At 39.1% G+C, this 15283-nt stretch overlaps 1 protein-coding gene across 1 annotated transcript in view; it reads left to right on the plus strand.

The window, feature by feature from the left end:
• LOC125767674 (translation initiation factor IF-2-like) overlaps nt 1-9392 on the plus strand; it is a 65747-nt gene extending 56355 nt beyond the window's left edge. Inside the window, exons 4-5 of the mRNA XM_049434500.1 lie at nt 3543-3701; nt 8150-9392. Of these exons, the coding sequence (XP_049290457.1) occupies nt 3543-3701; nt 8150-8994 (1004 nt within the window). The 3' untranslated portion in view covers nt 8995-9392. The remainder of the gene's footprint in view (nt 1-3542; nt 3702-8149) is intronic.
• Nucleotides 9393-15283: the final 5891 nt, after the last annotated feature.

Consider the following 15283-nt stretch of genomic DNA (forward strand, 5'->3'; position numbering starts at 1 on the left):
TGCAGGTGGTAGCATGATCATATGTGCAGATACGCAAACTAGTGTGCCGATGCATATTTAAGTAGTCACACAGGGAATACATCGACAACCACAGCACAAATGAGCGTTCTCTCAAATCGGATTAGCACAATCAAATTAATTGTTTTTTTGCGCGAATATTTAAACCAACATATTCTTAGCATTTTTGGTAGTTTTCCTTGCCTTACTTAATTAAAAAAAAATTGGTTAAAATTGGGTGACCCAAATGTCCATACAATACACGATTTGGTTATTAAAAACAAAACCCTTCTGTTAAATTCAAATGTATTACAGTTTGTTTTTTGCACTTTTCCGATTTTTGTTTAACAAATGTCACTGACAAGCTGCTCATTATTCATCGCACATGCAGTCCGATGAGCAGAACGCTGCACAGGCTCAGGTCAAACCCCCGAAACAAAAACCCCTTTCTACATCTGACCTATAAAGAAAGCACGCTATCGCTGATCAAAGCTGATTTAGAGCTGCTTTTGTGTGTGTATCAGCCTCTGGCCCATTTTGGGGGAAACTTTTGAGTGTTTTATTTTCCCAAACAGTAGCGCACAACATTCGGGATTCATCAGTTTTGGGGTTTTTGATTGATTACCGAAAGATGGATGTTTCATCTCGATGTGGTGTTGCATGGAAATAAAACCCGAAACCCAGAACGGCAAACATACTACGCAAAAGGAAGAAGAAAAAAAGTCCGCACACATACACACACACAAAAAGCTAGCCGAACCAACTTGCCGCTGGCAGATATTTGCTGCAAAACGAGATTTGTGTGTATTGGCTATGGAAGCAAAACGTGCAAAATGTCCGCCCGAAAAACTTCAACCCCCGGGATGAACCTGTCACCGTACCGTTATGAGTTCGAGTTGCTCCAATTTCCACCATTTTGGCACACCCGTACCAGTTCCATCACACCTTTCTCCCCCCAACTGTACTCATCCACATGTTGTGTCATCGGGATGCAGCCGGGTTGGCTGTGATTAAAAAGGAACCACTTCAAAATGGCCAACAAAATGCAGGATGATCGGTTCCTGGTTCGCCGGTCGAGCGGTTCGTCGTGTTTCATTTTGAGGTCGACCCGGTCAGATACACATTTTTGTGTCGCCCCGTGTGTGTATCGCTGCGTTACGCTGTCATACATGCCTTTACTACTGACGGACATGGTTGCCATGTCTTTCCGGTTTCCCGCCGGTTAGTCACCTCAATGACAGTGGCTCTCGCAAACGAATAATTGAATTAAAATTCATCGACATCGGTGGTTTGACAGGGTTCAAGCATACGGTTCCCCCCTCCAAAAACCCCAAAAACCCACATTCCATTCATACTAATTACCTATAATCGATTGCAATCGGATCAGGCTGATCAAAGTATTGGACGAACATTGCGTCCGTTGGGACAAAAGCAAAAAGAAAAAAAAACAAAACAGAATCATATGACAGAGCACCAATGATCCCTTGCGTTGGTTTCTGCGCTCATGTCATCATGTAACCGAAACACTCATGTCGTCCTTTGGAAACGGTTTGCAAAAGAAAGTGCAGTACGATGTGCATCAATTAGTGCATCGATCGCTACTTCATTTCGATGCTCCTAGCAGTCTAGCATTTCAAGCGGCTCATTTTATGCTGGTCATTATGCCAATAGTAATGAATAAAAGGCGATGAGTTTGGGCATCCCAGCAGCTGAGGGGCACGGGCCCCTTTATCATTTATAAATAATGAACGACAAACAAGGGGTTGAGTTGGTTGAGTGTATAAACACGGATCATTATTGTGATTGACAATTAATTATTAACGCATTAGCATAAATTGACTCTGCTGCCTGCATTTGGAATATTTTTTGTTGTTGTTACGCTTTTATGGCCCAATAATAATGATTTTTTAAGTGAAAAGTTCCCTTTTCAAAATGTATTTAATTGAGCATTTTTAGTGATTAAAGTGTTTTGAAATGTATTAAAAAGAGCTTAACATCAATACGACTAGGCCGTTCTACACGAATAAAAAAAAGTGATTAAGCTGATTCATCCTAGATCGATTCGCTGGAATTGCTGCTCGTGTGGAATCGTCTTGTTTGTCAATAATTATATCGTTGATCGCTGGATCGACAATAATTGGTGGTTGCTGATGATTTTCCGAAGCCATCGCCAGTTTATGGAATGTTTGTCTCTGGAAGTCTGTCACTCATTAAACGATAATCGTTTAATCTTTTAATCGTTAGCCAGATAAACAGTTTTGATGATGATACTTAATGGTGGTTTGAATTCAAAAAAAAATCTTATTCTGAACCAGCGTACTCAGACACGAATAAGTTGTCAGAACAGTGTCTATGTTTGGATGATTACTTGCACAAGAAATTAATTTATATTCTAAGATATTTCTCTGAGTACAGGCTTTTACAAATATTCCAGATATAATTTTAGCGAAGGTGAGAATGTGCAGATTAAGCCCATCTTAACTCCGCATAATCGCTATTTGTCGGAGAAAAATTCTAAATCCTACACCGTCCTTGAACCGTCCCAGGAGAATTGTACTTTAAGGTAGTAAAGTCTTCTAAAGCATCCTTCTTTTCGCGTCAAGTTAAATCTCTTAGATGAAGGAAATGTTAGATTACGTTTTTTTCCAGTTGTGCTCCATAGACATCCTCGGCAAAATAATTGCCGAAATTTGAAATAAATTTCTAGATGTTTTTATTTAAAAGAAATATGATGATGAAACTAATAAACTAATAAACTCATGCTTGAGTTGTTCAGCATATTCTATGTGTTTTTACAGGAATTATATTTAATAAATGCTCTTTTTGATTAATAACGAACGGCATTATGAATTAAATGAAAGGACGAAAAATTAGCAACATTGCAATAGCAACAACAGAACGATTACGTACAATAGATAGCAATATTATTTATTACTTCACTGCTACCTTCCTTCATCCACGGGACAGCAGTAATAGCCCTGATAAATTCTCTACTCCTTTTCAAACACATGTCAAACAATTGGCGCTCTGAGTGTAATGTCGAGCCGCGCAAAAAAGAAGGCCCTTTTGCACGATGTAGTGCCCACCGTACCCCATTTGCATAATAAACCCATTTTGCCTTTTGCCTTGCCACGGTGCAAATGCAAATCAACGGGATATTTATGCCGCTACGCAACATTTGCAGCCATATAGTATGTTGCACACTGGTTCTAAAACGCTTTAAAAGTAACCTAACCGGTAACGGTAGCATCGGTCGTTGACTACATTTTGCAATAGTGAGTTTAGGGGGGGGAATAAATCACACCAGTGCGTGGTGTGTATGTGTTGTTCTGTTTTGTAACTCTGTGCTTTTTTTCCTTTTATTATTCAAATGTTCCTAGGCCCTAGACCCTCATCTTATCTCCTTACTCCTCACCACAAACTGTCACGCACACACAACAACCCAATCAATACACTGCTCTAATCCTATTTTTTGGTTGCCATCATTGTTTGCATCTCTTATTTTTTTCCCCCCTTCCGGACCATTCCGGATCTTTTTTTTACAGAGTATGGACGTACCTGCAGCGATATCGGTTGTCTGTCCAGCCAGGTGTGCGTGATGGCTTACGAGTCGTGCTCCCTTGGGCAACGCGAGGGTAACGAATGTGGCCGTTACCCAACCTGCAAAAAGAACACGGATCCCAGTCTCAGTGCCGGCCCGAGCGGTAAATGCAATTTCCTTTCTATCTCGTAGTCTCTAGTACGTCAGTCTCTTACTTCCAATGGTAACCAGCCTTGGTTCTTGAATCTTCCCATTCACGTACATATCTTACAGAGCAACTCTTTGGAGATGTTCCTGGTTTTGGTGTCTTTCAGTTTTAAGCTTTTATGAATGACATACAATTCAGCAAACAGAAACTTTTGGACAAGCAAGTGAAAGAACAGGAAAGAAACACATCTGAAACCGTCCCATTTTTGTGTTATGCATGATATACTGGGGGGGGAATATTGGGGGATCGAAAAAAAACGTTCTCCTTGAAGATTGATGATCTTCAAAATGGAAGATATTATGCATGAAGTACATAGCTTAAACGGTGGGAATCATACAGTGGGATGCATTTTGTTCGTCTTGGTGGTTAAAATATATATTCTCAAACATTCTTAACCTTTAGTCCTACATACCCCTCATCAATGTGGCACCATTAGGAACCGTCCCTTAAACCATGCGATGCTAATGCCACCTCTAGCCTATTCCGCAATCATTGAAATCTCGCGAATTTCACCCATTCACAGGCGTACTCAGTTTAAATCCTGCCCCGGAAAACACCAAGGTGGTCGGCAGTAAGGATCCCATCTACCCGAACATGCCGATCGATCCGAACTACATCTTTGGCAGCGTACAGACGACTCGATCGCCCTTCTTCAGCAGCTACCCACAGCCCGGCGCGGGCAGTCCAGCCGTCTTCCAGCCGCTCTACCCGCCACTCAACCAGCCGCCCATCATCCCACAGGCCCCTTTCAACTTTGGCGCGTCACCCCACAATCCCTTCTATCCGCACCCAAACCCGAACCCCACTTCGACCGAACCGAGCCTTTGGAATCAATTTCTGTACAACAAGCAACCGGAAAAGCGGCCACGTAACGGTGGCTCACGGGTCGGTGGTGGTGCACCCAGTCCACTATTGTTCACACTGTTCACTGGCCTGTCCATCTTGCCGTTCCTTTCATTCCTTTCCGGTGCCCGTTGGCGGCTGGCAAGCAGCAGTCTAAGCGGTTCCTTATAATTCCTTCCCTTAAGACGATTCCGTTCCATTTTTTGTTCCACATTTGTGTCCTCCATTTTGGGTTTCAACATTTCCGTTTTCCACACACTCTTACTAACTTCATCTTGTGAATAACCGTGGTTTTAAGATGGGATGTTAAAGTTAAAGGGCGAATTAGTTAAACCCCTTTTTCAGTGCATGAGTTTTGTACATTTTCTAATAAACGATAAACTGGTTCTAATCACATCTAAAAAGCAATGAAAAACACACGCGAAAAAAGGGCTAACAACTATCGCACTAGGATTGATAAAGAATGCAAGAAAAAAAAAGAAAATAAATAAATATAAACAACACAGCACAGTAAGAATGAACGGAGCTTGTTCCACAATGATAGGACAGACCGTGACGCGACGAGAAGAATGGCCAAAATTATGTGTTAGCAATCAACGAACGAGCTGTTTTAGCAGGACGCTTTAGTGAACCGAACAAAAGCGTTGTCTAGTGAGGTAAAAGTTGTAAAAAATAAAACGTAAACAACACACACACACACAAACACCCTTGTCCTTCACTGCATCTGAACAACAGTTGAGCCAACGCACACCGAATCAATCTGCAAAATGTATTCGTAAAGTGGAAGACAAAAAAAAACAAAAGGTTTAATGCAATCGTTACTTTGCGCTAAGCAAACCCCAAACTGAACTAAACCACGTAGTGAAGAATCTGCACGTTTTGGAAGAGTAAAGCTAAGTCCAACACCAAACCGTTACATAGCCCCACACACATTAATACATGTTGCAACCATAACAAATCGTACCATAAAAACAAACAACTGAACAAACACACCAATGCAGTAGCGAATGAAACGTAAATATAGATTTATTAACTAACAAGAGTAATACAGAATGGTTAAGGGTAACCTGCAAGGGATAAACTATAGATTTAAGAAATTGAATTTTACACTAAACAACACCCAAACAACAACAAACCCCTACAAAAGCAAAGGTGAACAAGACAATGTGAAAAGTAGAAAACGGGAAAAGAAAATAAAAAATATATTAAAAAAAGCTAACAAAATCTTCCACTAAATTATGACAGCGACAGTTCAAATTGCAGAACATATTCAAAACACTTCACACAGAATAAAACTAGCACAGATGCAAAAACGTGTTGGCCGGTCCCCAGTAACAAAAAAAAAAACAAAGAAAACAAATCGTGACTAACATTAAAGGAATACAGGAAAACTTTAAATACAATTTACAAGGTAATGTTTAAACAAAACAACAACAAAAATCACCACACGAAACTTATCTACTAGCAGAGATAGAGAGCGAAAGAGAGTGTTGCATAAAGAAGAAGAGATAACAAATAGAAGGAAAAACGAGAGACGTGAAGTAGATGATACAAGAATGCGGAGCTCTACGAAGTGACGAGATGGAACAAAACATTGAACAAAAGAGTAGTGAATGAATGCAGCCTTATACCTGAGGCCCTAAGGCGACACAAGGAGAAGCAATCGTAAAGACATACAACGACCGAATGAATGTGACGGAATATATGTATGTATGTATGTGTGTGTAGTGAATAGTTGCTAGCAGCAAAATCGCTAAAACAAATCGTTGATATTGGCAGCATGTGTCACGTGAAGAAACATAAGAAATGGATTAAACGAAACAATTCTTGTGCATGGTGCAGTAAACGAAGAAAAAAGAAAAACACTAAAACCAGAACAAAAATTCTTTAAGAAAGAGTATTTGCGACACCAGCTAACGAAGATGGAATCTCATCCAGTACTGGTATTAAAGCTAGAAAGGGGGCAAAGCCCACACCACAATACTAAGCTAGGGATGAATGGAAAGGTGAGGTTAGAGAGAGAGAGATAGAGAGAGAATGTTAAGAATGAAAAAAGGAATAACTGAAACAAACTGATTTCAAATCTGGCCTGATAGAAACAGTGGTTAGAAATGTGCACAAACCCGAGCCAGTTCCCGTTCGGTACTAGAAGCGAAAGGCAAACGCGCTACGTTACAATGCATTCGGAGTAGGTCAAGTGCTTTGCAAGGGTACCCACACACCACACAAACACAGTACAGCGTAAGAGTTACACAGCTAGCCAGGACATAATCCCTGATGCTGCTGCTCCTGCTGCTGCGGGAAAAGATGCAGCCTTGTGGAAATCAAAATCCAACCCACCCGGTACATTTTCTGACACAGATGACATAATTCTGTAAGCTCACCGTGTAAACACGCTGAATTAAGTTACTACCGGCAGACGGGATAAGCTTTGAAGCTGACGTCAGGCAATCGGGGAAAGTTATCGTTATGAGTGTTTGTTTTTGCTTACATCTGGTGTAGCAATGTCCGGTACTGTTTTTCCCTTTTTTCTTGAAACAATGAATTGCGGCACAATTTTTTGTTGTATAATGTTGTTTTTAATACGATCAAGCGCAATATAGCAATGATACATTTTTATTTACAATTTTAAATAATTTAGAAGTTTTGGAAAAAATATTAATTGAATTATATATATATTTTAAATTGGTTTCCATTTATTTTGGCCAATAATTTGAAAAAAAAACTCAAAAACTTCGTCGTTTAACCATAAGCATCCTTCGATGTTTCTGACCATTTCCACCTAAAGCATAGTACGGCTTGCTTGCCGCTAATTTTCGCTTCTGATATCCGACCGGTATCAGCTCGAGCACGTGACACAACTGTACCGTACCCGTCTGGCAACGATCATGTAAATAAATCCTACACGCAAAATGCGAAATGTGAAAATATTAGAGAATCGAATCAACACGAATGCATCGTCTTTTATTTCATACTAACATTATTATTTGGGTTCAACGTTCAAGCAAATCCTCTTTAGTTAGATGTTAGTTATCATTTTTAAAATACAACACATTTTTGGCTTGATCCATTAAAATTGCATTTGAATTGGGAAAGGTTTGAAACGTTAAATTTCTTTTTCATAACATTATACATTATTGGTTTTAACCAAACGTTTATACCATTCCTTTCCCACAAATTCCCCAAAATGCAAAATAACAAGGACAGATGGTCATTTCAAAAGAATTTTTTTGCATGTATAAAACAAAATGAATATGATTGGAAGAAAGAGCTTTTTTTAAAAAAATTGATTTATAATCATTTACTTATGTGTAACTTGTATGCGTTCTGTTGCTTTCCATGTAGATTTTGATCGCTTTCTGTTCATTCCTTGCTTTAGTTTCTGTTTTGCGTACATGTCCTAACCGTTACGTCCTTGCTGGTTCAAGGTACTGACATCCATCCATCCATTTACATAGCTCCCTGTGCTACTTATTGCTTTTGTTGTGTTTATTATGAATTTTATTTTTATTTTATTTTAAATGTCTTAAAACCCAACCCCTTCCATCGACGCTCGGCAGAGGGAATTAGCAACGTGTACAACAACGGTCCAAGGCCTTCTGCTCCGGCTGGACGTCCTGGCAATGGTGGTGCTGATGACGACGATGTGCTTGGTACACTTGGTTTGAATCCTAACAATCCTTACGGTCAGCGACCCACACCTCCGCCTGCACGCCCGCCCTCATCCGGCTCTTCGCTGTATCCATCTCTGCCCACGGATAACAACCCCGGCAATCGTTACGGAGGAAACAATGGTGGTGGTGGCTACAATGGTGGTGGTGCTGGCGACTCCTACAATAGAGGTGGTGCTGGAGGAAATTCTGCGCATGGCGGTGGTGGTCACTTTGATGGTGCTGGTGGAAATATTGTCGTACCCACACGTAAACCGGCCGAACCCAGTGGTGGATTTTTCGGTGGTATCCTCAACGGTGTACAGAATGCTGTCTCGAACGCGGTCAAGCAACAGATCGGTACCTACATTAATCAACGATTGGGCATTGGACCGGCGGCGGGTGGTGCTGCTGGTGCCGGAGGTGGTGGTGGTGCCGGTGGTCTTGGTGGGCTGTTCGATGCACGCAATCTGATCGACAACAAGCGTTTCGGTGGTTTGTTTTCGGAAAATAAACCAGCAGGAAGTGCTGGAACCGGTACGGCGGGTACATCTTCCGGTGGTACTTCCATCGGTCCCGGTGGATACCCGGTAACCGTTGATCAACGCATGTCGGCCAGCAACTACAACCAACAGTACGCCCCGGCACAACCGGGTCAAGCGGCATATCCTCAAAGTTACGGTAACTACAACACGGCCAATACAGCACGTGCTCGTTCAACGGAACGTCCCGCCTATGGATGGAATCTGAACTAGTGACACACTAGCCTTCCCCTCTTGGCGACGAACGTGAACCTAGCAAATGGTCACATAATAAAATACTCCCCACAATGCACAAAAGTGCACTTTTTGCCCTATAATAATCACCAGCTAAATACTGTTCTCTGAACAACCAAATCAATGCCCCATCGCATCGTTGACGTGTCTCTCTGCCGATCGTAACGCCCTCTGCCATGCAATGTACAGAAACAGTTGATGATCGCAGATCGATGGAATACGATGATGAGCGTTTTTGAAACATTATGGTTTTGCTTTGTTTTGTGTCAGTATGTATAACAAAACAGAAAAAACATTTTTACAATCGCATGCATATTATATATTGTTTTACACCGTAACAAAGCTTTGTGACTAATAAAACTAATACTCAAAAAGTAGTACTACAGTCATTTGTTTAACTACCGTTTTGTTTACCTATCACGAGCTTAGTTGAGAATTTATTTTTAATGAAATATTTTGCGGTAAGTGTTAAAATTAAGTTATAGCAGCATCGTTTTCCAGTTTTAAAACTGTTCACTTTTTCGTATTTTCGAAACGGCTAAAAATCACTTATGAAATGGAGGTGCCTGGTACTTTGTACCATCTTCTTTTCTTTTTGCGATTTTTCAAGAGTATCAATAATTAAATTAAAGCTTTTGGCGGTAAGTTAAAAAATGCATTTATCTTTCTGAAACTGATCAGTTTTTCATATTTTCCAAACGACTGAAAATCAATTTTGAAATGGAGGTGCCTGGTACTTTGTACAAAATGTAGGGGCATTATGGGGAGATATACCCTCAGAAGCTTGAACAAAGATCTTTACGGGATTTTTTAAGAGTGTCAAACAAACATTAAAGATTTAACAAGTATTTGTCAAAAAATCTGATGAAATTTGGAAAAAAAACCAATTTGAACATTGAACCTGGAAGGAGTTAGCTTGCGAAGAAGTTTACTCTTTGTGCTCATATGCTTTATATGTCGAAAAATTGAAAGAAGAACACCGATTATCCGTGCTCATCGGGACTCAACCCAGGCCGGATATATGGATACAACGGATCCAGTAATATTTCATTTTATTGATACATGTTAATGTAAAATGTGTGATGGGAGGTTTTGTATGCAAAATACATGGTGTTATTTTGGTTAGTGTTTTAAAGTTGCAAAAGTAATTTGATCTGTTTGGTGGAGATTTAGCAAGTTTTTGTTTGTTTCTTATGAACGTTCGTATCAAGACTTATTGTACCACGCAGCAGAATAAACAGCCCTTGCTACGAGGAGGCCGGTTCGCATAAGATGTGATACCCAATCGTATCGTGTGTACCAGTGCCACCGGTATCAAATCAAATGCACCACCGGGACACGCCAACTTTAACAAGTTGAATCATTCACAATTGAAGTTTTTATTATTTGGAAACACCGGTTTGGCCGGTTATTCATCGTGCAAATTACAGTATACAGGGGAGCCAAAGAAATCTTTGGCAGGCTGAATCCGATCGTCGACAATCGCCATACGCCTTGTGCTGAAAAGATTAGTGACATGCACTTTTGTGGTAAATAATCTATCGACCTTTGCCACATCGCAATATTTACTCCGTGTTTCTATTCTTTTTTTTTCATGTGTTGTATAGTAGTTGAATGATTCCCTAGAAATAAAATTAAAAAAAAAAACAAAAAAAAGATTACCTTTCCTTTACCCATTTATATTATATAAATGTAGCAATAAAAAATTGTGTTATACACCTCTCAATCGATCGCTCAATTATTTGCTTGAAAGAAATCAATTAAGTATTTCCCACATCGATTCTTTTCCCTCACTTCTACAAAATAAATACGTCATTGTCCGCGCACCGGATACCACGTAACAGGGAGTGGCACCATAATGTTCAAGTAACTAAAAACTTTCACTTTGCAGTATCAAAACTTTTGCACCATTTCCCGTACATTTGTTCACCGAATGGGGTTTTCCCGATGCTTCGTTGCAAATGTCGGTGGAAAATGAACAAGAAAAAGGGATACAGAGAAAATTGGACAAACAGTAGGTACGGATGAATCGGTGCAGAATAAAAAAAAAAACTTTGACCTCTCACACTATTGCTCCTCCTGTCGATGTCGCATGGGGAACCGTCCTGTACTTGCACATGCACATTTTTCCACGCTTCCATCGTTTCGTTGCATCGTGTACGGTTTGGTTATTCATGTGCAAATAAATACTTTTTCCATCCAATGCACCGAACTGAAGCATGAAAAACTCACCCCAAATACACACCCACACACACACAGACACAGGCAGACAATATTCTATTTTGTTTCGTGAGAAATATTTGTCTACCGAGCTTTTCCATCATAGTTTTCCTTCATTTTAGTTTCCTGGGAACTTTGTCCCTGTTCTGCAGCTACCACCTACACTCATATTTTGTGCCATACCGTCAACTTAATCGAAAATTGTCTGCTGGAATTAATTAAAAGTTTTTTGATTGCAATGCCCATTGCCCATCGGGCTTGAAACGGATGGGGGTAGCAAAAGGTACAAAAGCTCCCGTCGGGGTTGGGGGGCCATTGTTTTTACGCGAAGCCTATCACTGGTGGAGAGAAATGCTTTATGTGATGTTGTCCCTTGTTCTCGAACCACTCGACCATATTGGGAGACGGAACATAACTATGCTTTTCATTAAACTTTGCATCTTAAGCGAGCGAATTCTTTTCCCATCGCTGGAAGAATGGAATGCGGAAAAGCTGTACTTGCAATGTTGTTCCCGCTACTTTATTTCCACCCACGGATGGGTCACAGGTCATCAGGTAAGTGAAGCATCGTTTTACTTGCTCTTCTTGCGTGGGGAAATGTTTGTACTCCGTTCCGTCCGTGCAGTAAAACAAAACCAAAAAACATGCAAAAGTTGATGAAGATGGAAAGTTACATCGTGCCGCAACATCGTACACGCGAGGAAAAATGGTTTCCCATTTTCCGACAGTGAAAAATAGCATAAAAAATGAGGCGGGGAGCTACTGCTAATGGCAAAGGCGGCGTTCCAGTCGCCAGTTCATGTTCCATGAAGGTAGGTGTACGGTGTGGGCAGGTTGTGCTATAGTTTGTGCCTGCATAAAAATGAAATAAATACAACAGCACACTGGACCGGATGCAACTTTGACCCATCGTGTAACGTGTGTTTGTGTGTGAGAAGTTGTAATAGAGTCGACAAAACTTGTCTGTCCTTTAAGAATGTGGTTGTTACAAGTTACAATCGTTTAATGATTTAAGGGCCGTTATACACTCAATAGCTCGAAAAAAAATAATGTTTAGGATTTATTAAAAGAAAATATATAGTTTAGTGATTCTTTTCAAAGTTAACACATTCAAAAGAATATAAAAGAATTATTGGTTTTAAAACACAAATATTGATGTTCTTTCTGTTAATGTTTAGGACATTCTTCCACAAACGTTTCGTCAAAAACTATCAAAATAAAAATAAATAAAAAAGATTTGGAAAAAGACACTTAATTTTTGTGTGTATTCGATCATTGTAAATAATTAACAAAAAGACATTATATCAAAGAATCGGGTTTTGTTTTTTTTAGCTATAAGTAAAATAAAAGTTCATTAGAAATTAAAATCATAAGACAATTAGTGATGAATATGTGAATAAAATATCTGCCCGAACATTTTTGAAAAGGGATGAGTTCATTATTTTTGAGTTGTAACTTCATTACTTAACGCTGTATTAATATGAAAATTTTACTATGCATTTGTGTAACCTTTGAGGTTGTGAAATTGCTATTATTTTTTCCAATTTCATCGATTTGCGCCTTATAGCTAATTGTTTAAAATTTGTTGACTGTATATAACTCCTTGAATTTTAATAAAATCTATCTAAAATATATCTAATCTAAAATCTAAAAACTATCGAGTTTTAAAAGTATGCGTCTACCGATATATTTTACCTTTAGGAACGTTTTTATTTAATACATTTCGAAATTCTAATGAAACGTTTTCAGCTTGTTGGGTGTTTTCTACAAAAATCAATGCTTCATATTTTATACATATAAAACTTCGTAATATTCGGTGGTGAATATTTTTTTCTTGAAAGATTTCTGAATTATTGTTATTCGAATTCCTCACTAAAAGGAGCCTCATTTTTTATTTATGGGAGTTTTTTTTACACTAAGACACAAACTTTTTTGGCTCATTGTACATATATTTTTACACTCTTTAGGCTAATAATTTCATTGTTTGTAAAAGAACATTTGTGCCTTGAAACTTATTTAATTTATTCGAAAATTTAATTGCTTTTTTTGTTAAAATTTTCAATTGATATTGTAAACAGCCATATCCGCTAGCAGAAAGCTAATTTAACCGAGAAAAACATTCTCCCATTATTACATGCTAATTTAACGTGATTGTTTTATTTTTCTGGCCCGTTTTCCACAACAAAACATTAACGCCAACGAAACAATGCAGACCGAGTACGACAAGATACGACGACGTCCATAAATAATCCACCATTTTCTACTATCCAACACCAACAATCTCTTGGTAGTTGGATGTTGATTTTAAATTTCCCAGCCTACCTTGTGTTACCCAGAAAACCCTTTTGGTACCTTTGTTGGTATTTTCTTTTCCTTGGATATACACACACACACAAACAAACACACATCGTAGGAACCATCGCAACGGCAAAGCTTGTGAATAATTAGAAGACATTTTTCACTTTCCCAAAGCATAATGCACATGCTCCTTACCAACTCACGGACGGTTCAGTTTCGCAAAATTTTGAAGGGCCTCTGGGTTTTTTGTTTTTTTTTGTGCATAATGACCCACAAACGACCCGTTAACTACACGTTTGGGTTCAAGCCTCGACCAAGCCGAGCCCATCAGGCACTTAATCATGTTGGGGTGTAGAAAAAAACAACCCATATACCATGTTTATGTTTCGTGGCCGAACTCAGAAGGCTGGACAAAACAACAAGAAATGGCACTTAGCGGCTTTTGGGTGTTTCCACTCTTAAGGAAAGCTTTAATTGGTCTTTTTACTAGTTCTTTGTTTTTCTTTTCCTCATCTTGATGTAATGCAGCGCTCGTGTACTGGAAGCTTCCGAAATAACCACTGTTTTCTTCTGTAACCTCAAACCATTCAATACACACGCACCAGTACCGACAACACCAGTCACCGCACCAGGACCGAAAGATTTCATCGATGGTGCAGAAAATGTGTTCGTGTGTGGAACATTAAACATATTACACGAGAACGTCTAAAACGTACCTCTTTCAGAATACTCACATGACGCTCGTGCCTGCTGCAGGAGGCAAAACACTGGCAACACACAAAACAAACACCAAACCATTTCCATTTGCCTTTCGACATTTTGTTTTCTTTCCATTCTTTTTTGCACTTTTCGTCCGCGACCCGCACCGAATGCAACGTTTTGTCTCGGAGTGGGTTTTTGGGTGGGAGGAATTGTTGGCAAAATTTAACCGCAATGCTGACATGCTTTTCAAATGCAAATTACCATGTTATGGGGTGAGTAGAGGAAGGAGAGAAAAAAAAGCCAAATACTCACCATACCACCAACACATCCGGTACGGGGCACATAATCCTACTTCCTGCTTGTACTTGGGTCCTGTTTTGTGAGCGAAAACCAAGCGAAGTTTCTTCTTCGCAATGCTCGGCATGGCAATCAAACTATCCTTTTTACCCTTACCGAGACCTCGGTGGTCTTCCAGTGGAAAATATTAGAAAAAAGCCCCTTTTTTCTAGTGTTGAGGTTTTCTATTTCAACTACTTACGCTCTAATGAGAACGTGGGCTAGATATATATTTGGGGAACGCGACAAGAAGAAGTTATGAAGAGTGACGTGGTACCGTAATGCGTGGACACTGCATTTCGTAAAAATATGTTGATGCTGGGCACTGATAACAAGCTTTATTAAAATGCCCTTTTTTAAAACATCCAACAACATCCTTTCCCATTGTCATGGATACGCCATGGATGGCTTGGAGCAACATTCAATGCTTAAAGTTTAAACTTTATGTACCTACATGAGGCTCAAAGTTTCTCAAATAATCAAAGAATGATTATTATTTTAAAAACAAAACAGAGTATAAACTGTAATAACTAAACAATAAAAAGTTAAATTATAGAATAGATTTTTGTAACTCACACAAAAACTATTTAATAAATAAAACAAAAGAAACATTGATAAAAAATAATAAACAAATAAACAAAACAAGAAATAATTTATTTTTATTTGAAAGAATAACATCAATAAAGAAAAACTAAAATGAAAAACAGAAATA

The sequence above is a fragment of the Anopheles funestus genome, chromosome 3RL (genome assembly GCF_943734845.2).
Source record: "Anopheles funestus chromosome 3RL, idAnoFuneDA-416_04, whole genome shotgun sequence".
In the NCBI taxonomy this organism is placed as follows: domain Eukaryota; kingdom Metazoa; phylum Arthropoda; class Insecta; order Diptera; family Culicidae; genus Anopheles; species Anopheles funestus.